At 35.3% G+C, this 27,098-nt stretch overlaps 1 protein-coding gene across 1 annotated transcript in view; it reads left to right on the top strand.

Moving 5' to 3' along the window:
* UGGT2 (UDP-glucose glycoprotein glucosyltransferase 2) overlaps window positions 1–27,098 on the top strand; it is a 180,089-nt gene that overhangs the window by 67,562 nt on the left and 85,429 nt on the right. The window contains exons 13-16 of the mRNA XM_059902510.1: window positions 8,181–8,300; window positions 9,168–9,253; window positions 9,802–9,937; window positions 22,069–22,200. Of these exons, the coding sequence (XP_059758493.1) occupies window positions 8,181–8,300; window positions 9,168–9,253; window positions 9,802–9,937; window positions 22,069–22,200 (474 nt within the window). The remainder of the gene's footprint in view (window positions 1–8,180; window positions 8,301–9,167; window positions 9,254–9,801; window positions 9,938–22,068; window positions 22,201–27,098) is intronic.

Genomic DNA, 27,098 nt, shown 5'->3' with positions numbered 1-27,098 from the left:
ACATGCAGGCCCTCAGCATGCAAAACACTCTTTATCAGTCAGAACATTCCAAGAGCTCAACTCCCAGGAGCCAGCCTAGAGAATCTTTCTTGGGAATGTGCAAGGTGTGGGCAACCCAGGCTTGCTGACTTAATCCTCTCTTTCTCTCTGTCTCACTCACTCACGCACACACACACACACACACACGTGTGTGTGTATGTATGTATCTATATTTATTACGTTATAGAACTACCAATCGCTCTGTATACTTAGCACAGTTATAATTTTACATTTATCCTGTGGTTCTTTGTGATGTCTTTGTTTCTTACTTGACTATATAAACTTCATGATGGTAGGAATTTTTTCCATTTTTTCTCTCACCATTATATCCCTGGCTGTAGTAGGTACTCAATAAATATAAATATTCCTTGAATGAATAAGTAAATACTAATCTCAAACCAACATAAAACATAATTTTAACAGTGAAACTCTGGAAGCATTCCAGTTAGAACATAATATAAGTATGTTCATGTCACTGATATGATTTAACATTATTATAAAAAGTGTAACTATTAGAAATGAGAAAATAAAAATGTTGCATGACATAAGATTATGTAACTAAAACTCCTTAAGGGAAGCATTTATAATTAATAAGAGATTTTAGTAATATGGGTTTGAAGTAACTGTAAACAGATCAAAAGCTTTTTTTCCAAAAACCATTTGGAAGACATAATGATTTATTCATAATAACATAAAAATTTAAATACCCTGATAACATCTTAATAACTACTATGTGATAAAATAGTCTTAATAATTAATAATAAAAACTACAACTTAACTGATGAGTTATAAAAGAAGGATAAAAGGACACATGGAGAGTGTTAATTGGCATAGCCTTTTAAAAAATTATGGCTGCGGTGCTGTTAAAAAAATGTTCATATATACTTGAGCTAGTAATTTCACTGGAAACTTCCATAAAGAAGTAGGAAATGGAGAAAAATCTTTATATCCAAAGATATGATCATTACTGCATATTTTTGAAACAAATAGAAATGAGTTAGCTATAAACAGAAATGTTGTAAATTGTATAACCACACAATTATAATTCAGAGATCAAAATTATGTTTATAGATATGTTTTAATAACCAGAGATAATGACTGTGTCCTCATGTAAAGTAAAAAATATAGATTTATATGATATCATCATGTGAAAACATGGACAGAGGATCAGAAGGAAATCTATCAAAATGTTAAGTTACTAATGGGTGATGTGGTTTGATCAGTATTTTTTTTCATGCTTTTCTGTAAATTTCAGATTTTAACAATGGGCATTATTATATGATCAGGAAAAAAAAGTTTTTAAGGGAAAAAAAACATAACTTCACTGGACGTCATACTGTTTGTTTTTCTGTAAAAATTTAAGGGATTCCCTCTGAAGTATTGCAGTTGTTACAGTTACTTTTGTCCTATGGGAACAGCCATCCCACTTATAGACTTAGTCCACCATCCAAGTATCATAGAACAATAACAGCACCAAAGAACTACCATATTCCCTGAACATCAGAGACCTCAGACTGAGGACAAACCAAATATGTTATTTAGTTACCATCGTATTTTCTAGAACAATTTTCTAAATGACTCATTTGTTGATACTGTTTTTTTACTACTCTTTAGACCATATTCTCTCATTAGCTCGATTTTACTCTCTCTTGGATATCTTTAAACTCAATAGCAGATATCTTTTCTAATAATGTTTTATCAGGAAAAGGAATGACCATGTTAGTAATCTTAATACTTTGTGCCTTTTATTTTAAGCATTTATGCTTTTGATCATTTTTAGAAGAATGCTGAGAGTAAGTCACACTGATAAAATGAGGGAAGTAATTTTCAAGGCTATTCTGGACGTAAGAAATAGACCTGTAAAGAAACTGTCCAGCTCCACTTATAAAGTAACATCCTGACCCTCTAAGGTTGGCTGTGGAAGACAGTCACTCACATGGGGAGCAGCCCTGATGCTGTTCCCATTGCCTCCACCGCCCACAGAGTCACAAAGTCTCCTCCTGTACTGCTATAAAGTCTCCTTTCTTGCCCAACTCTTCGACACCTTCGAGAGGCTTTCTTTTACAAGGAACTTCTATCTGAGAGTGTCATGAAGTAATTTTTATTGAGGTAAAATATACATAAGATAATGCTTTTTTAACCATTTTTAAGTGTGTAATCCATTGGCATTAAGTAGATTCACAGTCTCGTCCAACCAGCACCATTATCCATTTCCAGAACTTTTTCATTATTTCAAACAGAAACCCATTCCCTTCTCCTCTAAGTCCCCGGTAACCTCTGTTCTACTTTTTTGTCTCTATGAATTTGCCTAGTCTAAGTACTTCGTGTAAGGGTAATCATACAGTATTTGTCCATTTATGCCTGGCTTATTTCACTAGGCATAATGTTTTCAGGGTTCATCCGTATTGTAGCATGTATCAGAATTTCATTCCTTTTTAAGACTAATAATTTTTAAAGTAGCTTTTTTACATACTATTAAGGGAAGCTTCATGTCTCGATTAAATGCTTCTGTTTTTCCACTTTGAAAGTGCCTGCCTGAGTAGAAAATTATTTCTGAGGCTTTATTCTCTAGATACCTTAAAAAAATCAACTGGCACAAATACAGAACTCTGAGGTCTCAGTACTCTTCAGCTTGGTCTGTTAGAGCAGCAAAATTAGCTCACACATAAGCTTTATTTTTGTTTCATAGCATTTGCTACCACCCAATATGATACGTATTTGTTTATAATAATCTTCCAGTGGAATGTAAGTGCCACAAAAACCAGGACTTTGTTAAATATCTTCAACATACATCAGGTCCTATTGAATAGGAAGCACTCCAAAAAAAAAAAATCATTGATTATCTTAATGTCAAAACAGTTATTCATGAATGAAAGCAATACTTTGCTTTTAATTCTTTTTCCCCTGGATCTGTCTCCCCACTTACTTTTTATCTTTACAGAGAAAGCTGAGGCCCTGAGTTAAATTACTTCTGACCTCTGTGTTTATACCCTCCCCCTCAAAAAATCTTGGTGGTTTATTTCTTAAAGGTCTAATTGACAGTTAAGTAAGAATTTGAGGGTCATTGGTATTCTTCCATCCCTGATTTACCATTCCAGCTTTCTCTGTCTCAGACATCAGGAATCACCTCAGGTGTCACTGGAATTTTGTTAAGAGTCAGTAAAAACAATCATAGGATTATATGTTTGGCTCCTTTGGATTGTAATTTCTTTTCAGTTCACTGTGCCAGACCACGAACAGTGACAGAAGCTTTGGTCATATTCTAGCAAAACTACCCCTGCAACTATTTTCTGTACTGTGATGTTGATGATGTAGCCATATTCCTGGGGCGTTTATTATAACTTTCTTTAATTTTCTCTTCTTTAATGTTCCCAAGTCACTCTAGCCACTTGTCATTATATAAAAACAATTCTAATTTTTTGTTATTGTCACCAAGATGATAGTGATACAATTTTTTTTAAAAAGGCACCAGTAGGCACAGGCAGAGCTTATAAGTTCTTTAGCTAAGAGTGTAACTTGCCAACCACAGTGGATCCCACAGTCATAAAGGCAAATTTCCCTGTCCACGTCCAGTAATGATGTTGTAAATCAGTTGAGTATAGACACGTGGGTTTATTTCTGGACTTTCAGTTCAATTCTGTTGATCTGTATCTTATCCTTATGCCAGCACCACACTGGTTTTTTTTTTTTTTTACTGTAACTTTGTAGTAACTTTAAAAATTGGGAATTTTGAGTCCTTCAACTTTATTCTTCTTTTTTAAGATTGTCTTGGCATCCTTGCACCTTTTCCTTTCATTATGAATTATGGAATCAGCTTGTCCATTTCTGTTAAAAAGAAAAAAAAGACAGCTGGAATTTTTATTGAGATTTTGTTGAATCTATAGATCAATTTAAGGAATATTGCTATTGAAATATATTACATCTTCCAATCCATGAACATGGGATGCCTTTCCATTTATTTAGGTCTTCTTTAATTTCTTTCAACAATGTTTTGTAGCTTTCAGTGTAAGTCTCAGACTTGTTAAATTATTTCTAAGTATTTTACCCTTTTTTATGTCCCTATAAATGGAGTTGTTTTCTTATGTTTAATTTAGGATTTTTCATTGCCTTTTTTGTTGTTGTTGAATACTGGACATCTTGAATATTGTATTGTGACACTTCTGGAAGTCAGATTCTCACCCCTCCCCAGGGTTTGTTATTGCTGTTTGCTGTTGTTTTTGTTATTGGTTTAGTGACTAATTTTATAAAGTCTGTATTCTTTTTCATGTGTGGCCACAGAAGTGTCTGTTATGTTAGCCTGGTCATCTGCTAAGTATTGGACAGAGATTTACTTACATGCCTCAAACCAGAAAATCTCCCAGTCTTTGCACAGGGGCTCTGTGTGGGTGGCACATGGAGGGAGGGGGAGCAGCACACGCTAAACAATCAATCAAGCGGTCTGCATCTCTGCATTAGCCTTCAATTCTTGTTTGCATAGAGCTTGGAAGTCAGCCAGGGGTGAGAAGAACGTAGGGCCTTCTCACGTCTTTCCTGAGCATGCACGTGTTCCTGGGCATGCACATGGCTTTGTAGATTTCCAGGAATACGTCAGAACTTCTCAAAGCCCTGTTTCCCAAAACATCTCATTCCCCAGCCTTTCCTCACTAAGTTTGTGGTTACTCTATTGTGTGTCCCAGCTATTCTCTCTTGTCTCAGGAGTGACTAAAACATTTGCCTGTAAATGTTTTCCGTAAATTAGAGTAGCAGCTTTAACACTAGGCAAATCACAAGTTAGGCAGGATAAAGGCAAGACCTTTCTGAAGGTTTTCTAGGTAGTCACCAGACAGTTCAAACAAAAAGTTAGAATTCATTCAGAATAAAGTCCATTCTACTGCTTCCAATAATATTGGTACTGGAATGTGAGCTGTCATTTTCAAGGCTACTGATTAGCTTGGGAGCAGGAGATGGGACTAAGGGAAGTTACAGCACCACACATCTCAGTGTTCTTACTGAGATTCAGCCATTTTTCTTGAATAAACACTCTCAGGGTTGCTGCAAGCTTTTGGTTAGTTTTCATGGTTCTGAAAATGTTCATTCCCACAGATTTTCTAGTTTTTCCATTTTTTGTATAAGGACAGAGTTTTGGAGTTCCTTACTCAGCCATTTTAGCTAATGTCGCTCCCCAGAGAGAGCCCAGAAGATGTGAACTGTAAGTCTTTTAAGTTCTTCCCTTCTCTCAGAGGGAGAGTCAGCCTCTAACAGCATGACCCATTATGTGATTATTTGTTGACCTGTATAGCTCCTTGGATGTTCAGGAAATTGTTTTCCAGGTTCTAATCTGTAAATAACAGTATCTTTTTTTCAGTATCTTGGAAGCCTAGTAGATAGAAAGGCCCAAGTTATGACCAACAGAATGGATGGAGGTAGGTCACTGGAGTGTCAGTGCCAGTTCTGCATGCGAGTTCGTGAGGCGCTCTCCCAGTTACTGTTGCTGCTTTTGTGTATTCACCTGAGACTAAGGAAAGGGGCAGTTCAGTGTCTGTGGGCCTAGTCAATGTGATTTCCAGTGTTGTCTCAGTAGTTCTCCAAAATGGATCCACATATTACCTCAGTTACTTCACCCAACACCCATGGCTGTAAATTAGGCCATTTCTCTGGCTTTCTAACTTTAGTATTTGTGATAATCATGTAGGGCACTTGTTTTAAATGGGGATGATTTAGTAGGCCTGAAGTGGCACCAAGGAATCTGCATATTAAATAAACACGTGCAGCTGTTTTGATCCACATTAGAAGTGACTCTATCTCCAGTCATTAATTCAAGTTCAGTGGGACTGATACATAATTGAAGTAAAAAATACAACTCACCACCAAGGGGATCGGATATTCACCTCCTCTACATGGTGCCGCCTTCTCCTCTGACCTGGGTAGGTTTCCCACAGGAGAAACAGTTAACTAATCTAGACATTGCTGACTGAGTCTACAGCGAGTTCCAGTTCTCACAGGACCCCTGGCCTATTGTGAGGATCTTTAGAACCGTTCCCATTACCTTCACATCTTGGCAAGAATTACCTCAGAAACATAAATAAGAGACAGTACTACTGATTTTTCCAGGGAGACTAAAGTTCTCCCTTCTATCTCAGTACCACCAAGACAAATTTTAGTGGAAAAAAGCTAATCCCAGAACCCATCATACTTGTTAACCACTAAAATAGACATTGTTAGAACTGTCAACTGTCATCCCCCATCAGATGTCTTATGGACGAGGATGTCTGAAACCGAGTTAACTCCTTCTCTGCTCTCCTGTCCTCTCCCCTGGAAAAGCCTACTTCTTAGAGCTTAACGTCTCTGTGCTGATACAGTGTTCCTCCCTGAAAGCCATGAATTACCCTAGATTTCTCCCTCCTCTTCATCCCTCTTTGTGTGCGTCTCTTAATTCTGCCTTCTCTCTAAAACCACTGCCTCTGGCTTAGGTAAGCCCTCCAGAAATTCATGTCTAGATTATTGCAAAAGCCCCCTCATTTCTTCAGGTATTGTGTTGTCCCATTTGTCCTCTCCTCTCTGACTTTGAGCTACAGGTATGTTAGACCTTTTGCCTGTGTCACTCATCTCTCTTACACTTTGTTTTGATTTTGCATTATTTTTTTGTTTGCTTTAGTTAATATACATTCTGTTGATCTGTCATCCTGTTTCCTAATCCCTGTCTCTTCTTTTGTGTCTGGTCTGCAATTAAAACCACCTGATAAGTTTATCCATTTCTTAATTACAGACACTGTTTTAAATTCTAAAATATCCCTTTGGTTCTTTTTTTTTTTTTAATAGGTTTTAGTTCTCTGTTAAAAGTTTCCATCTTTCCATCTATTTTTGTTCTTTTTAAAATGTATATGAATTGTTATTTTAAAGTCCTTGCCTAAGTCCCTTTCTATTGTCTGTTTTTTTCTCCTGCATTTTGATATTTGGTCCTTTTCTTTTTGCATGACAGTTTTTGGTAAGAACCAGAAATTGCTGATGAAAAGTTATAGAAGCAAAGAATTGTAAGGTCTGTTCTGGCAGTCCAGATACCAGACGCTTACTTGATTCTGTTGAGGCTTGATTTTAGGCTTTGTGAGAGTTCTTCTATTTTGTGTCTTACTCCTAGCGTCTGGCCCTACTGGGTCTCAAATGAAAGTGCAGTGTTTAGCAAAGTCCTTCCACCTTGAACTCCAACCTCTGTCTCTTCAGTAACATGTTATGCCTGCAGCTTCAACCTCCCCGTTTCTGTTTTCTCCTGGCCTTTTTTGCGGGGGAAGGCGTGTTGCCATGTGTATGTGTAGATTAGTAGTCAGCAAATGAGAGGAGTTTCTGCGGAGATTTCTTGGGTTTCTTCTCTGCAGTTTCCTCCTCTGCTGGACTTGCCCCCATCTCAAATCTCATCAGTTTGGCAGCCCTAACTTTCACTTCTGTCTTTCCCAATATGTAGGAAATATATCTTCCCCACACTGGGACAGCGCAGTATGACTGTCACTCTCTGTTGGAATTCTCTTCCTCCAGGCTGCAATTTGGAAAATGCCCCCAGCGACAAAGTTGAGGAGCTTGCCTCGTCTGCCTCCTGCTTTCAAGGATTGTAACTCCTTAGTTGTTGATTGTTGGTTGACCCCCTACCTCCATGCCTCTAGACAGTGCTTTTCTCTACCTTTTTTCATTGTTTTGGCGTGGGGCGGGGCGGGGGGGAAAGGCTAGTCTAATATAAGCTATTCCATCTTTATTAGAACTGGACGTCCAAAATGTTGGTTTTAAACATTTAACTTTTGTAAGTCGTTTTATTTTCCTTATGTCCAAGCTTTTAAATTTTAGAGGAAAGGCGAATGACCTCATTGCCTCCTGTACCTTAAATGGTTTATCAGATTAATTTTTATACAATTTTATTTTTTAGTATGAAAAACAAACATATGAGTAAATAGAGTCAATTGTTTCGGAAGGGGAAGGCTTAATGTAAAAAGCTATGGGAATATAAAATTTTTGCACATATATGTTCCTTAAAGAATATTCAACTAGCTTCTTATACTTAATCAGAAATATAGAAAATCTTGTGTATATTTCACTTGCTGTTTGACAGAGTGAAATCCGGCTTTGAAAATGATTTAAGTATTAATATAGCTTTCACAGATTTCTGGATTCTTTTCTAGTGGATTAATGACTTAGAAACTGATGATTTGTATGTTACGTGGCCTTCAAGTTGCCAGGAACTCTTGAAGCCAGTGTCCCCTGGGAGTATACCTTTCATAAGGCGTAACTTTCATAATTTGGTAAGTTTTATACTTTGAAATTTTGTATACATCTTTTATAAAGATATCACCATTCTTTTTGGACTACCCTGCTCTTGGTAAATAGGCATCTGAGTAATAAGGAAGGAAATATTTGCCTGATGCAACAAGCTTGAGGTGGCATGGCTGACTAGGTATCAAAAGCTAGCAGTGTCACATAACCTGCCTTATATTATTTAACCCTCATGTGCTTTTATAATACCAACATTAAATTGATGGGTTACTGTTATATTTTCTAAAAGCAATTTATGATCGAACTTTTCTTCCTTCTTTATTATAAAGAACTAATTTAAGTACATTTCAGGGAAAAATACATAAATACTACTATGTCATCTGTGATATAAATGTTCATTATTACAATGTTAAATAACCTCATAGAACTTTGTAATGTGGAGAAAACACCTAGGGCTTTATATTTTTTTCACATAGTAAGTGAATATCTTAGTTCCTACAGCAGATGTTAATGCTGTAATTTTTTGGATCAAAATTCAATTTCTATTTCCTTTTTTAAAAAATTCATCACAGAAAATCCAACGAACACTTAGAATAAGGTATTTCACTTCTTGTAAAAAATATTTACTTTTGTGCTGTGCTTCAAAAAGAGGATGAATAACCTGATTAAATTTCGTGTATTATTATATTTTGGTGTGTAGCTTTTAGAAATTTGTAAACTGTGAAATTCTTTCTTATATACATTCCTCAAAATTCTTTAAAATTGCTGGAAAATTTAAAAAATTGTACCTTGAATTTCATGCTTTTAGCTACAGAAATTAGATTAAATTTCAATTTCATGAAAATTATGAAGTGTTAAAACAAAATGGTGATTATAGTCTATCTACTTTTTTTTAGGTTCTGTTTATTGATCCGGCTCAAGAATATACCGTGGACTTTATAAAACTTGCTGAACTCTTCTTTTATCATAAAATTCCTCTTAGGTAGTTGTCAATTTATAACAGACTGTCAACTGAAGGAAATCCAGTGATGTTCATGTTGTGTCACATGGAGTGTCAATGTTGAATTCAAAGTGATGGTCATCTCTAGTGCCTGACACAACATAGCTGTGTGCTGTGAAAAATCATACACCTTTATGGTCGACTCCATTAATCAGAGCTGCTTGGTAGTCTTGTTTACCCTGTTACCTTCCTGAGAGAATGATTGTCACTTGGGTACTTAAGGATGGGTCCATTTTCTGTGGTCGGGTTAGGAGTACACTTCCCTCCACTTTTTCTTTCTGGAAAAAAATAGCTATTTGATAATGTCACCACCAGAGAGAGTTTTACATTTTGGAGGAATCCAACAGAGATGAGGATTTTGGTGAAAAGGCATTACAAATCAAAGCTTTTCAAATAATAATACTCCCCTTTACCCCATCTACTAACACATTCCCTCCATCTAGATGTTCTAGTCTAATAATATTTAAAAATCGTGGTTTATTGTGGTTCAAGAGGTAGTTGTAACATCTCTCATTCATCTTCTTTCCTAGAATTGGTTTTGTGTTCATTGTTAATACAGATGATGAAGTTGATGGAAAAAATGATGCTGGAGTTGCTCTTTGGCGAGCTTTCAACTATATTGCAGAAGAGCATGATGTATCACAAGCATTTATTTCCATAGTACACGTGAGTTGATGTACTACATATTTCTTTAGGATGTAGAGTGGTTTTTGCATTACTATAATTATTATTATTTATTATTTTAACATTTCAAAGTTTATAAAAACTATCATGGGGATTAGTACACATGATGAATTTGATTCTTGCAGCTCCCAACTGAAGTACATAATATTGTCCCCATTTTACAAATGAAGCTCTGCCCAAATCTATGAATTTATTTAGGTTTACCCAACCAATAAAGGAACTTAAATTGTATATATAAATTTAGAGGAAGCATATTAATAGAAAATAATTAGTAAGGGAAGAATTCTTGAGCTGGGTTTGGAATAAAATCATGAATAGAAAAGATTATTTCAAACTTAAATGTTCTAAATGACAAAGTATATAGAGACTTCCTAGAGAATTTCAAATGAGGAAGAAAACTTCACAACAGCAAATTGGTGTCAAAATGGTAAGATTGATGCTGAGTCTGACAAAGAGACTATAAGAAATGTCAGAAATTGGTAAGAACCTTATTAAGGAAAAACAAGAGGTAGGAAGATTATTTTATAATGGAGGGTTTGAAACTCTCTTATGGCTCATAATGGAAATATAAATGTATTAAAGAGCTCTATTGTTGTTATTAAGAAAGTCAGGTTATAGCTTTAAAAAACTATTCATTTTTATATTTATTATTCTTTGGCTTGTCAACCATTATTGTAACAGGGAATGGTTCTTCTTCAAACTGAAAATGAAATTACCAAAGCAGTGTAAATTTCCTGCCCTGTTTCTGGAGCTCCCACGAAAACCACTAAATACTTCACTGAGTCATTGTCCTGCGGTATAGAAACTACCTACACTTCAGTGACTTGGGGATACACTGTATTCTGTAAAGTAGTACCATGGAATAAGTGTCAATATTATATCTCAGTCTGTTAGTTTTACTGATTGGTGTAAGAGTTTATAAGGGATTCAGTCAAATTGACTTAAATCTTTTATTAAAGTCCACCTACCTCACTGTGAAAGGATCAGTATGATATTCAACACTAAGAAACTTAAAGACTTTCCAAAATTATCTTTACCTTAATTATTTATAATTGAGACCTAAGTTACCTTATTTATCTCTATTGAATCTCTCTTCTGTGAGCATTTTGTATTAGACATTAATTTGCACATGATGGCATATTTGTCAGTACCTTGCCTTTTGAATTATCTACTGTGATGTTCAGCACAGTACTGTAATCTCTTGGAAAACTGAATTACACTCGAAACCATATGATTCAGTACCAAGCAGCATAAAAGTAGGTATTGAATATGTGCAATAGCCTATAAGTTGTGCTAAACAAAGGAAGAAGAAGAAGGAAAAATCAGTGAGGAAGAGATATTTAGAGAAAGCAGTTAGAATCCACTGGGGTCTGAAGTGTCAGGTTGTTCATAGTTTTTTAAACTGTATTTGCTTGTGACCACCAAATTTTTATATCCCATAGAAAGGTAAAACGTTGTTGAGTTAACATTCTGTTGGGAGAGTATTATGTCCATTAGATCACTTAGCTTCACTAATTTAGAATAATTTGAGCAAAATCTTGTCTTTTAGTAAAATACGTGAATTATAAAAATCTCTTTAATACTGTTTCATTACTTTCAATGAGCAAATTATTATATTTAAATTAATTTGAAAATACAGTATCAGGAGAGAGGAAGAATATAACAGAAGGCCAAAGTCATAATAACAGTGTATGAAAGTTATTGAAATATATTGGAGAATTATGGTAGAGTAAGTACATTATTTGTAGTAAAATGATCTCACTTTGTATCTCAGCTCTACTGCATAGTGACTATACAGACATACAAGTAGTTTAATTTTCTCTCCCTACCTTACAACATTCAGATTCAAAAATATATGTTACATACTTAATGAATATTTGATGAATTCAGTTAGAGAATGTAAAAGCACTTTAAGACTTTAACTTTTGGCCCCAGTGGAGTAACAAACAATAGATTGGCCATCCTACAGTAAGCACTTATAAAACTGAACAAAATACATGATATAAGTCTGCACACTGGCACACATGGAGGAAAGACGTGGCAGACATCCATACTAAAAACAGCCCTCACACCAAAGATATTAGACTCATGCAGGATACACAGGGATGCTCACGCATAAAAACAGCCCTTGGAGACCACAGTAGGTAATTGTTACTCCCAAATTCATAGAGTCAGAGAAATACAAGTAAAGTGAAGAAGCAGAGGAACCACTCTCAACCAAAAGAACAAGAGAAATCCTCTGAAAGAACAATGAAACAGATCTTTCCAATCTGCCAGGTCCCGAGTTCAAAAAGGGGGTAATAAAAATATTGAAGGAATTAAGAAAGACTATTGATAGAAGTGCAGATCACTGTAACAAGGAACTAGAAACTATAAAGAGGAGCCAATTAAAATTAGAAAACTCAATTGCTGAGATGAAAGCTCAGCTAAAGGCAATAAATAGCAAACTAAATAATGCAGAAGAACGAATAAGTGATCTGGAAGATAAAATAATGGAATCACCCAATAAGAACCAGCAGACAGAAGGACAAATGAAAACAAAAAAACAAAAGCAATATAAGAGACCTATGGGATAATATAAAGCATGCCAATCTATGCATAATAGGGATCCCAGAAGGAGAAGAAGAAAAATGGGATTGAAAATGTATTTGAAGAAATTATTACCGAAAACTTCCCAAACCTAAAGAAGGAAACAGATAAACAGGTACAGGAAACACAGAGGGTCCCAAACAAGAAAAACCAAATAAACCTACACCAAGACATGCTATAATTAAAGTGGCAAAAGTTAAAGAGAGGATTCTAAAGGTAGCAAGAGAAAAACAAAGAGTTAGCCTATGGGCATTCTTTTGTAACTATCAGCTTATTTCTCTACAGAAGTGTTGGAGGCCAGAAGGGAGTGGCAAGATATATTCAAAGTCCTAAAAAGGAAAATCCTGCAACCTAGGATACTCTCTACCCAGCAAGATTATTATTTAGAATGGAAGGTGAGATAAAGAATTTCTCAGACAAGCAAAAACTAAAAGAATACAGCAATGCTAAACCTATCCTAAAAGAAATATTGAAAGGTCTTCTCTAACTAGAAAAGAAGGAAGAATCTATAGAAAAGAGACGATCACAATTGGAAATGCGATGATGACTACAATGAACAGCAAAAGAATAAACATGAAGATGTAAAAGAGGACCTCAAAATCATAAAATGTGGGGGAAGGGAATAAGAAAATTTAGATTTTTTTTTTTTTTAGAATTTATTTAAACCTGTATGACTACCAGTCTAAATCAAGTAGATATAGTAATGGGATAACATAATTGAAAAACAGAGAAACCACAAATCAAACACATAAAATAGATTCACAGAAACAAAAAAGAGGAGAACGCAAGCATAGCACAAAAGAAAATCATCAAACTGCAAAAGGGATAATAAAAAGAAAGGAACAAAGGAGAAATACAAAATCAAGGTTTAAAATCACAATAAATACATATCTATCCATAATTACCTTAAATGGAAATATTTAAGGGAAACAAGGTTTAAAATGGCAATAAATACATGTCTATCAATAATTACCTTGAATGTCAATGGACTAAATGCTTCACTCAAAAGACATAGAGTGGCAGATTGGATAATAAAAAAAGAGCCTACAATATGCTGCCTATAAGAGACACACTTTAGGGCAAAAGATGCACATAGATTGAAAGTGAGGGTATGGAAAAAGATATTTCATGGAAATGGAAATGACAAGAAATCAGGGATAGCAATACTCATATTAGATGAAATAGACTTTAAAACAAAGACCATAAAAGATAAAAAAACACTGCATAATGATAAGAGGATTAATATAAGAAGAGGATATTACATTTGTTAACATATGCACCCAATAAAGGAGCACCTAAATACATAAAAGAAATACTAACAAACATAAAGGGAGGAATTGACAGGAACATGATAATAGTAGAAGACTATAACACCCCATTGATCAGTGGACAGATATTCCAGACAGAAAATCAGTAAGGCAACAGAGATCCTAAATGACACAATAGAACAGTTAGATTTAATTGATATTTTCTGTACATTACACCCCCAAAAACTAGAATATACATTCTTTTCAAGTGCACATGGAACATTCTCTAGGATAGAGCACACACTAGGACACAGAACAGGTCTCAAAAAATTTTAAGAGGATAGAAATTATTTCAAAGATCTTTTCTGACCACAACAGCATGGAACTAGAAATCAGCCACAGAAAGAGAAATGAGAAAAAAAGATTTCATGGCAACTAAACAACATGCTACTAAAAAAAACAATGGGTCAATGATGAAATCAAAGGAGAAATTTAAAAAATACCTTGAGAAAAATGACAGTGAAAATACAGTCATACAAAATCTGTGGGATGCAGCAAAAGCAGTCCTAATAGGGAAGTTCATAGCGATACCGGCCTTCCTCAAAAACAAGAAAAATCTCAAATGAACAACCTAACTTCCACCTAAAAGAATTAGAAAAAGAAGAACAAACAAAACCTAAAGTCAGCAGAAGGAAGGGGATAATAAAGATCAGAGAGGAAATAAAATAGAGATTTAAAAAACAATGGAAAGAATAAAACCAAGAGCTGTCTTTTTGAAAGGGCAAACAAAATTGACAAACCTCTGGCCAGGCTAGCCAAGAAGAAAAGAGAGAGGACCCAAATAAAATAAGAAACGAAAGGGGAAATAACAACCGATACCCCAGAAGTATAAAAAAAACCATAGGAGAATACTATGAACAATTATATGCCATCAAATTTGACAACCTGGAAGAAATGGACAAGTTTCTAGAAACATACAGCCCACCAAAATTGAATCAGACTGATCACTGGAAGTGAAATAGAATCTGTAATAAAACTCCCTGCAAACAAAAGTCCAGGACCAGATGGCTTCACTGGAGAATTCTACTAAACATACAAAGAAGAACTTCTCAAACTCATCCAAAAGTAAGAAGAGGGAACACTCCCAAAGTTATTCTATGAAGCCACCATCACCTTGATATCAAAACCAGACAAAGACACTACCAAAAAAGAACATTAAAGGGCAATATCTTTGATGAGTATAGATACAAAAATTTTCAACCAAGTATTAGCCAACCGAGTCAAATAACACATAAAAAAGATCATACACTACAATCAAGTTGGATTCATCCCAGGGTCACAAGGATGGTTCAACATATGCAAATCAATCAATGTGATACACCACATCAACAAAAGAAAAGATGAAAATCACATGATGATCTCAATAGATACAGGGAAAGCATTTGGTAAAATTCAACAGCCATTCATGATAAAAACTCGTATCAGAGTGAGTACAGAGGGAACATATCTCAACATAATAAAAGCTATTTATGACAGATCTACAGCCAACATAATACTTAATGGTGAAAAGTTGAAAGTCTTCCCACTAAAATCTGGAACAAGACAAGGAAGCCCACTTTCACCACTTCTATTCAACATAGTAATGGAAGGCCTAGCCACAGCAATCAGACAAGACAAAGAAATAAAAGGTATTCAGATTGGTGGGGAAGAGGTAACATTGTCACTGTATGCAGATGACATGATACTGTATATAGAAAACCCTAAAAAATCCACACAAAAACTATTAGAACTGATAAACAAATTCAGCGAGGTATCAGGATACAAGATGAACATACAGAAATCTGTTGCATTTCTTTACATTAACAATGAAATACCAGAAAAGGAAAGTAAAAAAACAATCCCTTTTGAAATAACATTAAAAAATTAAAATACTTAGGAATAAACCTGACCAAGGAGGTGAAAGACTTACACTCTGAGAACTGTAAAGCATTGATAAAGGGAATAGAAGATTATTTAAAGAAATGGAAAGATATCCCATGCTCTTGTATTGAAAAAATTAATACTGTTTTTTTAATGTTCTTTTTATTTATTTATTTATTTATTTATTTTTGGCTGCTTTGGGTCTTTGTTGCTGCACGCAGGCTTTCTCTAGTTGTGGCGAGCAGGGGCTATTCTTCATTGCGGTGCACAGGCTTCTCATTGCAGTGGCTTCTCGTTACAGAGCACGTGCTCTAGGCACACAGGCTTCACTAGTTGTGGCACACAGGCTCCGTAGTTGTGGCTCGCGGGCTCTAGAGCACAGCCTCAGTAGTTGTGGTGCATGGGCTTAGTTGCTCCGCGGCATGTGGGATCTTCCCAGACCAGGGCTCGAACCTGTGTCCCCTGCATTGGCAGGCAGATTCTTAACCATTGTGCCACCAGGGAAGTCCCTGAAAAAATTAATATTGTTAAAATGGCCATACCACCCAAAGCAATCTACAGATTTAATGCAATGCCTATCAAATTATCCATGACATTTTTCACAGAACTAGAACAAATAATCCTAAAATTTATATGGAACCACAAAAGGCACAGAATTGCCAAAGCAATTCTGAGGAAAAAGAACAAAGCTGGAGGCATAATCCTCCCATATTTCAGACAATACTACAAAGCTACAGTAGTCAAAACAGCATGGTATTGGTACCAAAAACAGACATATGGACCAATGGAACAAATTAGAGAGCCCAGAAATAAACCCACACACCTATCAGTCAATTGGTCTTCCACAAAGGAGGCAAGAATATACAATGAAGAAAAGACAGACCCTTTGGCAAGTGGTATTGGGAAAACTGGACAGCTGCATGTAAATCAATGAAGTTAGTACACACCCTTACACCATACACAAAAGTGAACTCAAAATGGCTTAAAGACTTAAATATAAGACAGGATACCATAAAACTCCTAAAAGAGAACATAGGCAAAACATTCTCTGACATAGATCATAGTAAGGTTTTCCTAAGTCGATCTCCCAAACATTAGAAATAAAAGCAAAAATACACTTCAATATATAAGTCAAATGCTAAGTCATGAAAGGGGAAATCCACAGTAATGCAATAATAGTGGGGGACTTTAACACACCTTTTATGCCAATGGACAGAACATCCAGACAGAAGATCAGTAAGGAAACACAAGTCTTAAATGACACATTAGACTAGATAGACTTAATTGATATTTATAGGACTTTCCATCCAAAAGCAGCAGAGCACACTTTCTTCTCAGGTGCACAGGTGCACAGGGAACATTCTCCAGGATAGATCACATCTTGGGCCACAAATCAAGCCTCGGTAAATTAAGAAAATTGAAATCATATCAAACATCGTTTCCAACCACAACGCTATGAGATTAGAAATCAATTACAGGAAAAAAAATACTGTAAAAAACACAAACACGTGGAGATAAGTCTCTGGAATTTACAAACAGCTCATGCGGCTCAGTATCGAAAAAACAACCCAATCAGAAAATGGGCAGAAGATCTAAATAGACATTTCTCCAAATAAGATATACAGATGTGCCAATAGGCACATGAAAAGATGCTCAACATCACTAATTATCAGAAATACAAATCAAAACTACAATGAGGTATCATCTCACACCATTCTGAATGGCCATCATTAAAAAGTCTATAAACAATAAATGCTGGAGAGGGTGCAGAGAAAAGGGAACCCTCTTGCACCGTTGGTGGGAATGTAAATTGATATAGCCACTGTGGAGAACAGTATAGAGGTTCCTTAAAAAACTAAAAATAGAGTTACCATATGATCCAGCAATCTCACTCCTGGGCATATATCTGGAGAAAACGCTAATTCGAAAAAATACATGCACCCCAATATTCGTAGCAGCACTGTTTACAATGGCCAAGACATGGAAGCAACCTAAGTGGCCATCAACAGATGAATGGATAAAGAAGATGTGGTGTGTACACACACACACACACACACACACACACAATGGAATACTACTCAGCTATAAAAAATAATGAAATAATGCCATTTGCAGCAACAAATGGCAGGTCCAGCAAGGGTGGACCTGGATATGATCATATGAAGTGAAGAAAGTCAGACATAGACAAATATATATCACTTATATGTGGAATCTAAAAAGTGATACAAATGTACTTATTTATAAAACAGAAACAGATTCACAGATATAGAAAACAAATTTACAGTTACCAAAGGGGAAGAGGGGTAGGGATAAATTAGGAGTTTGTGATTAACAGATACAAACTACTTACTACATATAAAATACATAAACAGCAAGGTCCTCCTGTATAGCACAGGGAACTATATTCAGTATCTTGTAATAACCTATAATGAAAAAGAATATCTATATGAATCTATATGGAAAAGAATATCTATAGTACTGAATCACTATACCATACACAAGGAACTAACACAATGTTGTAAGTCAACTATACTTCAGTTTTAAAAAAAGAAATTCGTATACTGCATTGGCAGAAAGAAAAGCAAATAACCCAATTTTAAAATGAGCGAAGGACCTGAATATACGTTTTTCCCAAGAAGACATACAGATGGCCAACCGGGATGTGATAAAGTGCTCAATTTGATTAATCATCAGGGAAATGCAAATCAGCCACAATGAGATATCACCTCACACTTGTTAGGGTGCTGTTACCAAAAAGACAAGAGAGAACAAATGTTGGCAAGGTTTTGGAGAAAAAGGAACTCTGTACACTTGGTGGGAATGTAAACTGATATAGCCACTATGGAAAACAGTCGGGAGGTTCCTCAAGAACTTAAAAATAGGAGTACAGTATGAACAAGCAATCCCACTTCTGGAAGTATATCCAAAAGAAACAAAATCAGCATCTTGAAGAGATATCTGTACTCCCACGTTCATTGTAGCATTGTTCACAATGGCCAAGGTTCTGAAACAACCTAAGTGTCCATTGATGGATGAATGGATAAACAAAATGTGGTGTGTATATATGCACGATAGAGTATTATTCAGCTTTATAAAAGAAGGAAATTGTGCTATTTCCTATAATATGGATGAACCTGCAGGGCATTATGCTGAGTGAAATATATCAGAGAAAAATAAATACTGTACAGTATTACCTATGTGTGGAATCTAAAAAAAACTGAACTCATAGAAAAGTGTTTGCCAGGGGGTAGAGGAAATGAAGATATGTTGGTCAGAGGGTACAAACTTCCAGTTATAAGAGGAATAAGTTCTGGGGATCTAATGTACAATATGGTGACTGTGGTTGATAATACTGTATTGCATAATTGAAATTTACAAGGAGAGTAGAATTTAAGCGTTTTATCACCAAAAAAGAAGAAAAAGATAAATGTGTGAGGTGATTGATGTGTTTATTAACTCAGTGGTCGGGATCCTTTCACAATATATATGTACATCAGATCAACATGTTGTACACTTTAAATATATTACAATTTTGTCAATTATACCTCAAAGTTGAAAAAAATAAAATAGAAAAATATATAAAATTTATATGACAGAGTACTGACCCAAAATTGCTGAGAATCTCTTGAGGAAGAGTAAAGTGATGGGACTGGCCATACCAGATAATAAGATGTATAAAGTTATATTAAGACAGTGTAGTATTGGTTCAGAGGAAAGGTTTGTAGACCAAAGGAACATATGGGTCCTCCAAAACTGAAGAATACAGAAGTGGTGTTACAGTAGGTGGGAATGGACTTTAAACAACTGGTAGCTGGACAATTGATTGTAATCCAGTGCAAACAGATAAGATATCACACCTTATGTAAAACATAATTTCAGTTAGCTTAAAAGCTTAGTGTGAAAAACAAAGCATTAAAATATTAAGAAGAAATTAGGACCCCAAGGAAGTTAAGGATTCCTCAGTGAGACTTTAAATGTTATGAGTCTGAAGGAAAATATTGATAAATTTAGCTATGTTACAAATGGAAACCAGTGTTCATCAAAAGATATCATAAAGAAGTGAGGGGAAATAAGTTCCAAGCAAGAGAAATATTTGCAGTACATATCGTCAATAAAAGATTTATATTCCATGATATAAAGATTTCCTACAAATGGAAAAATACAAAGAACCCAATAGAAGAAACACATAAGAGATTTTCAAAAATACAAGGGGATACATTAATGGTAAATTGAAATTTATTGAAATTAATAAAGTAAATAAGTATTTATTACAGTTAATGGTGAACAAGATAATTGTCTCAGAAATCAGAAAAATGCAAATAAAGCTTACCCTGAGCTCTATCTTATATCCTGTAATTTGGCAGTAATTAAGAAAGCTGGTAATATCATATGTTAATGAAAATGGAGAACAGTGGGAACTCCTTTACACTGTTACACCGCCTCTAAGGATATGAATTGGTACAACCACTTTGAAACCAATTGGAGTGCTTCAGAATTTGGAGTTAAATTTGCATAATCCCTACACACACACGCACACACACACGCGCGCGCACACACACACACACACACACACACACGCTTTGAGAGAAACCTGTAGGAGACTATTATTAGCAGAATCATCCACAATAGCAACAAACCGGAAACTACATACGTATGGTATACTGATATATATACACACATATATAGGTATATATTTATATCAGTACAGATGGATAAAATTTAATCATTTCACGTAATGGAGCATGATACGCCAAGAGCATGGGTATATTAGAAGCCTAATGAAAGTATAGAAGGCCAGCGTATTACCACGTACTGTTTAAAGCTCAAAAGCAAACAAAACTAAATATCATAATGCATGGATATACATTCAGATAAAACTCCAGAACTTGAAAGATAAGGGAATGGTAAACACAAACAAAATGATGCTTGCTTCTGGGGAACAGAGGGAGATGGGACTGGGAGGAAAGTTTTGCTTTACCAGCGTTGTAATTCACAGAGATGTTCATTTTTTAGTGTTATGTGGTTTGTTCATGGAGATTGCTCATTTTGTTATTTATATTTCGTAACGTATATGTTACATAGCTTCTTTTTTGCTTACCAAGTTACATAACAGTTTTTAAAATTAAAATAATGTATAAGAAGTTTGAATTGTTATATATCTAAAGTAGCTTATGCAAGACATTCTGACTACCTTAGCTACCTTAGGAGTACCTAATATTTTAAAATTACAAATTAGTAAAATGACTGATCTCAAAGACTTTTCATATATAACTTTTGCTTTATTCAAAACTTCATTTTCTAATCCCTGTTTATGTTTTACAGAAGGCTGAACTTTCTCCCTTTTTTTTTTGAGTTACTAAGATCATAGTATGTCCTGCTTTGATATAAGGAGAAAACTTGCCCATAAATTGAGATGCTCATAAAACTAAACTCTGAGATCTACTTACAGATCTGTGTCACCTTTTAAAGGGATAGGTTACAAAGTTTATAGTGATAAAAGGAAATCAAAGAATGCTGATTCCTTACTATGAGGAATAATATGAGAATTCTGTCAGCCATAATACGAGGATTGTCTCTGGCAATAATAATTTAAGTGAATTGGGACTAAAAATAATAGTCTTAATTGATATATCAGAATGCTACCTAATGGTGTTTGTACTTAAGGGGTTGTTCCCTCTGCTTGGTAAGCTCTTTCCCCATAACATAAACATATTTATGTTTCGGTGAGTCATCTGCTCAGAGATAACCTTCTCTCTTGAGGCAGAGCTGTCATTTTCCCCATGTGGAACAGTGCCTGGGTCATAGCAGAGGATCTGTAATGAAGGGAGAAATGAAAACAAAAAACAAAACCCTAAATAATGGAGTACCAGCTTACGTTATGCCAGTATGATTAGAATATTGGAGACTGGGGGAAGAATGGAGGTACAGAGAAAAATCTAGTTAAGATATTTACTACAGAGCAATTGGAAATGAAAATAAAGCATTTCTGAAATAAGTCATTTAAAATATTTTATACATATCTTTTTAAATAAAGTTAACCATTATTTTATTGAGAATCATAGCATCTGGTTTGATCAAAATAGAATATAATATACAAATATGATATAGTATTTTGAAAGCCAAAGAATATTCACAAAACCATTTTTACTATAGGATAATAGATTGTATTCTTAAAATGGTTTATTTATCTGTGTATGTGTGGGGATCATGTGTGTACATATATGTATGTATATAGTATGCTTAGAACTTACAAAATATAAAATATGTTCTTTATTTTATAAATATGCATGCTAAGGGAAAGAAATAAAACTAATTACTGTAAGGTGAAAGTTAATTATAATATCTTTATTTTCACAGATGTACCAAAAAGTAGAGAATCACAATATACTCACTGTGGACAATGTGAAGGATGTTCTCCAGAATGAATTTCCTCATGTTAATATTTGGGATATTTTGGGAATTTATTCTAAATATGATGGTGAAAGAAAGGTAAGCTGGAATGCAAATTTTAAAAAATGTGATCAAGAAACTTTTATTATAATCTCATGAATAAATGATCTCAGTATTATTAACTCATGATTTAGATTTTAGACCCTCAGAAAAAAGGGAAATTTCTACCTTTGAATGACACAAGTTGTATACAGTATTTAAGTTGCTACTATTGGCTTTTTTAAAAGTACGGAAACAGATACTTCTCAGAATTTACAGTGCAGAAAATTACAAAAACAACCTTAAAACAATTAAAAAGTGGCAATAAGTACATACCTATCAATAATTACTTTAAATGTAAATGGACTAAGTGCTCCAATCAAAAGAGTGGCTGAATGGCTCTACAAACAAGACTCTAACTTTTATGTGGAAATAAATGAATTCATTTATTCATATGTATTCTAGGTAAAGGCAACAGCAACATATGATATGATACAAATGAATTTTTAAGTTGAGATCATTTTATATAGCCAAAACATACTATTTATATCAGTTGCCATGAAAATATCTGAGTAACACCATGTTATCCTCAGATATTGGTGTTCACAACCCAATATTACTGTTTCCTATTAACTACCTTTTTATACATAATATATTTGGATGTAAATTTCATTGCCAACTGTATTATAAGTACTTCAAGGAAAGGAATCTTGTCTTCTTATTCTTTTGTATTCCTCAAGTTTGCATGTCTTAGTTTTTAGGTATTATTTGTTGAGTCTTACAGTAATTGAAGGTTGAGCTCTCTTCCACCTCCTGACCTTCACTTGGTCTCCTCCAGTCCCAGTGGTAGTACTTAAAATATTTTAAACCTGTTGTGGCTTCAAGAGCAAACAATCAGAAAGAATCGATCAAAGCAGATCCTCAAACTGGAATGGAGTCTTGGAAGCCCTCATGCTGAGGCTGATACTGACTTGCTTATAGCTGAATCACGTTGACATGGATGATCTGAGAAAGCGGTCAAGGTAGTTCTCATGTGGGGAATCGCCATCCCAAGACAGCAGTTACTTACCAACTGGTGCAAAAGTATTTCAGTACAATAAGAATTGGAAAGTCCTGTGCAGTTGCAAACCAGCTGATTATCAGATCTGTTTTTAACACATTTTGGTTAAATGAATATTTAGTGTGAGTGTGACTTTTTAAGTGTTCCTCATTAGTAAGTCAAGTACTATGGTTGTTTTTTAACAACTTTTCTTTTTTTTTTTGTAGCTTTAAGTGTTACTCCATTTTTACTCATTCACGTAGTTTTCTACCTATTCCAAATATATCGAGATAGTCAAGAGATTGGTCAGATAACCTATCTAGAATTTTCCTTACACAAACAAACATAGCCATTAACAAGCCAGCACTTTGCCCCACACACACCAGCCCCAAGAATGCCCTTCTGCAGCCACTCTGCATTTTGTCTAAACTGAACTGGTTGTCCTCTGCACCTGAAACACAGCTGTCATTTCTGGATCTGCCTTTGCTGCTTTCCTTCATTGGATCTCTGCTTTTCCTCTGGCTTCATGAACACTGTGCCTTTCCTCTTTTTGATTTATTTTGCTTTTACTTCTTTCTCAAGCAAGTATGCATGAAAAAAATTCTTTGATCTCTTTTATATAAAAGTTTTTTATTTTATATTTGCATTTTATTGATTGTTGGACTGGGTAATCATTTTTCGTATGGATTTTGAAGGCTTTCTTTTTACTCTCTCCTAGCTCCTAATAAGCTACTGAAATGAATGATACCCATCTGATTTTGACTCCTTTGTCTTCTTTGATCTATTTATTTATATTTCCTGTTTGAAAGTTTTTAAGATCTTTTTATCCCTGTTGCTTGGAAATTTCATGATATGTCTTTGTCTTGATCCTATTTCATTTAACACTTTGGGTGTTTGGTGGGTCCCTTCTAATGGAGATATGTGTCCATCTATTCTGGGAATTTCTTTGTGTTATTTTTTAATGCTTTCCTGTATTTTCTCTGTTCTTTCTGAATCTTCTGGATTGAGCAATTATTTACTTTTTCTTTTTCTTTTATTCCTTTTTGTAATGCCCAGTTTTTCTTTCATGAGCACAGTTTTTTAATCTAAGAATGTTAGCTTTTTGATGTGTTGTTCTGTGCCCTGCGCTATCTCTGCCTTCTATAGCTTCCCTTTTTCATCCAATTTGATTTCTTTTTTTGTGTTTGAAGCATTTGTCAAATGTATTATGATGTCTGGTTGTCTTTCACCTGTAAGTATGAAACCGTAAAAAGCTGCTTACAAATAAACGGGTCTTTTCGGTTGGTGGGCCTCACTTGGGGAGTGAGTCAGTTTTTTTAGTTAGATGACCAACAAATAAATGTCTTTTCGAATGCTGGCATTCTGTTGCAGCGCTTGATTTCTTCAAATGAGAATTCTTTATTTTCCTCTTAGAAGGAGTATGTGTGGCAAATGAAAGGGTGCAGATGTGGGAAACGAGGGGATAGGATATGTCTAGAAATAGGATGTGGTAATAGGCTGGGTTGAAAGAATGTGAACTTTCCTTCAGTCTTCTGTCTGGTTTTCATCCCCTTTCTCAGCCTTGCACTATACCTGGAATCCCCAAATCGAGAGCCTTTGTGATTCAATTTCAACAGAGAGTAAAGGGAAGCAGAATAGTTTAGCTTTTCAGGATTGAGAGAGGGTCCTTGGTATACAACTTCTCTGCATACAGACTCTCAACAAGTTTCCACATTTCATGCTCTGCTCCTTATCTTCTCCTTCTAAGATAGTCTAGGTTTTTAGCCCTCAGGGGTTCTGAAAATGTTGACGTTCCTTTCTGTCTGCACGGGAGTGACTTCCCTTTCTACTTTGGTCATCGACTCTTGATCTTTTCTCCCGTTTTTCTTTGTGGGCTCATATCTTGTTATTGTTGTTATTATCATCTTTGTCATCCTGATTTTTATTGTTATACTCTCATTTTAGTTGTCGACTTAAAAAAATGCACATGAGAGTCACGAGTTAAGTTTTATTTGGCGCAAAATGAGGACTATAGCCCGGGAGACGGCATTTCAGATAGCTCTGAGAAACTGCTCCGAAGAGATAGGGGGGAAGGTCAGTATACATGTGATTTTGGTGACAGGGAAGTACATGCGATTAAGCACATGTTTTTTGCAGAAGGTTTCTGCTAGTCTAGTGAAGGTTACTGCTAGTCACGAGGCGCAGACGTCACCATGAAGGATTTTAGTGCTTTTCTAGATAAGAGGAGATATAAGAATTGGGCTCATAAAATTGGCTGCTGAAAATATCTATCTGAAGACCTGTTCTGCCAGTTTTTCTCAGAGCACAGAGTGCCTCATCTCTGCTCTCCACCTGAACTCCTTTCAGGGGGTGTTGAAGATCAACAGCTGCAGCAGCACATGATTTAATCCTTGTAGAGGTAGGTGGCAAGTGCCAATTTGTAGTTGGCATAGTGAAACTTGCAGAATGGAGATGAGCACGTGTGATAAATCTACCATATTTATCAGAAATCCACTTTTACTCTTTATCAAGTTAAGCTGCAAAATGAATATTTTTATGGTGTTGCCAATTTTAAGATACCTGTAGTCATATTCTCCTGAAATTATGAAAAACATTAAGGATTTTTGTGAAGATTAAGGATTCAGTACACTCCTCAGAAATATTGAATTCCATTTTTTGTGTGTGAGTTCAGTCTTCTGTTTGCTCCTTTTTTACTCCTCTCTCCCTGTAAGACTGTCTTGTAATGATGGTATCTTCATTTCTTAATTTCTGCATTTGTCTCAAGTCTACTTAATCTCCAGTTAAATTGGACTCTGTGTTACTTACAATCCTTTAGTTGTGCCTGGTTTTATTCCTTACCTATTCCTCCCAAGAGTTATTCTAAACATTCATCAGTCCTATAAGCCCCTTTTCACCTTTCTCTTCATGCCTCAAAAATCATTCTGATTACTACATCACAAAGAAAATAAATGTTTTAGGCCTTTATTCCCTAAACTCATGTTCCTGTAGTTTTCTCTCTATATCCAAACTTTATTTTTTCTTTCAACAAACATTTATTGAGTACTTACAATATTCTATACACAAGAGGTAAAAGAATAGAGTACAAGGAAGATCTTTTGGAAATTAAAAATAAAATAAAAATTTAATAGGACGGAGACAAAGACACATGAAAAGTAAGAAGGTAAACAGTCTTCAATTCACAAGATTCAGAAAGAACAGAGAAAACAAAGGAAAGCATTAGAGAAATACCACAAAGAAATTCCCCAAATTGATGGACATGAGTCCTTATTAGAAGGGTCCCACCCAATACGCAATGCATAGAATGAAAGAGGAGCTTTGGGGGGCAGGGTGGAGGTGGATAAGAATATTTCCCTGAAGCAGTGACATTAAAGCCGAGTCCAGAAGTAGGAGGACAGTTGGACAAAAGAAGACAAAGAAGTGGTAGGTAGTCAGCATTCCAGAGAAAAATGTTAGGATGTCCTGAATGTGAAGGAACGAAGAGAGTTGGTGTTACTACTGAGTAGATGTAGCAAGTATGTGTTGCTTGTGTTGTAGAAGGAAGTCCCTAAGATGAGGCTGGAGGTGTAAGCGAGGGGCCTGATTACACAGAGTGTGGTGAGCTGTAGTTAATTAACACGCTTGTGAACTCAAAACAGTAGAATACCTTTGCAACAGTGAAAAACCTGAGAAGATATTAAGCAGTGAAGTGACAGTGACATGCATTTTCTCCAAAGAACATTCTCCGTTGTTGAGAATAGATTGTCGGAGGGTAAAAGTGTACGTAGTAAGACGGATTAGGAAGCATGTAGGTGAGAGATGAGAGATGGGCTAGTAGGTTTTTGGAAGAGTAGAGGCAGAGAAAAATGGACACAATTGAGGTATTTGGGAAATACAATCCAGGACCTGCTGCTGGATTGGAAAGGGGAGAGAGGAGAAGAGA

The sequence above is a fragment of the Balaenoptera ricei genome, chromosome 18, assembly GCF_028023285.1.
Source record: "Balaenoptera ricei isolate mBalRic1 chromosome 18, mBalRic1.hap2, whole genome shotgun sequence".
In the NCBI taxonomy this organism is placed as follows: domain Eukaryota; kingdom Metazoa; phylum Chordata; class Mammalia; order Artiodactyla; family Balaenopteridae; genus Balaenoptera; species Balaenoptera ricei.
This window is presented reverse-complemented; position numbering and strand designations above follow the sequence as displayed.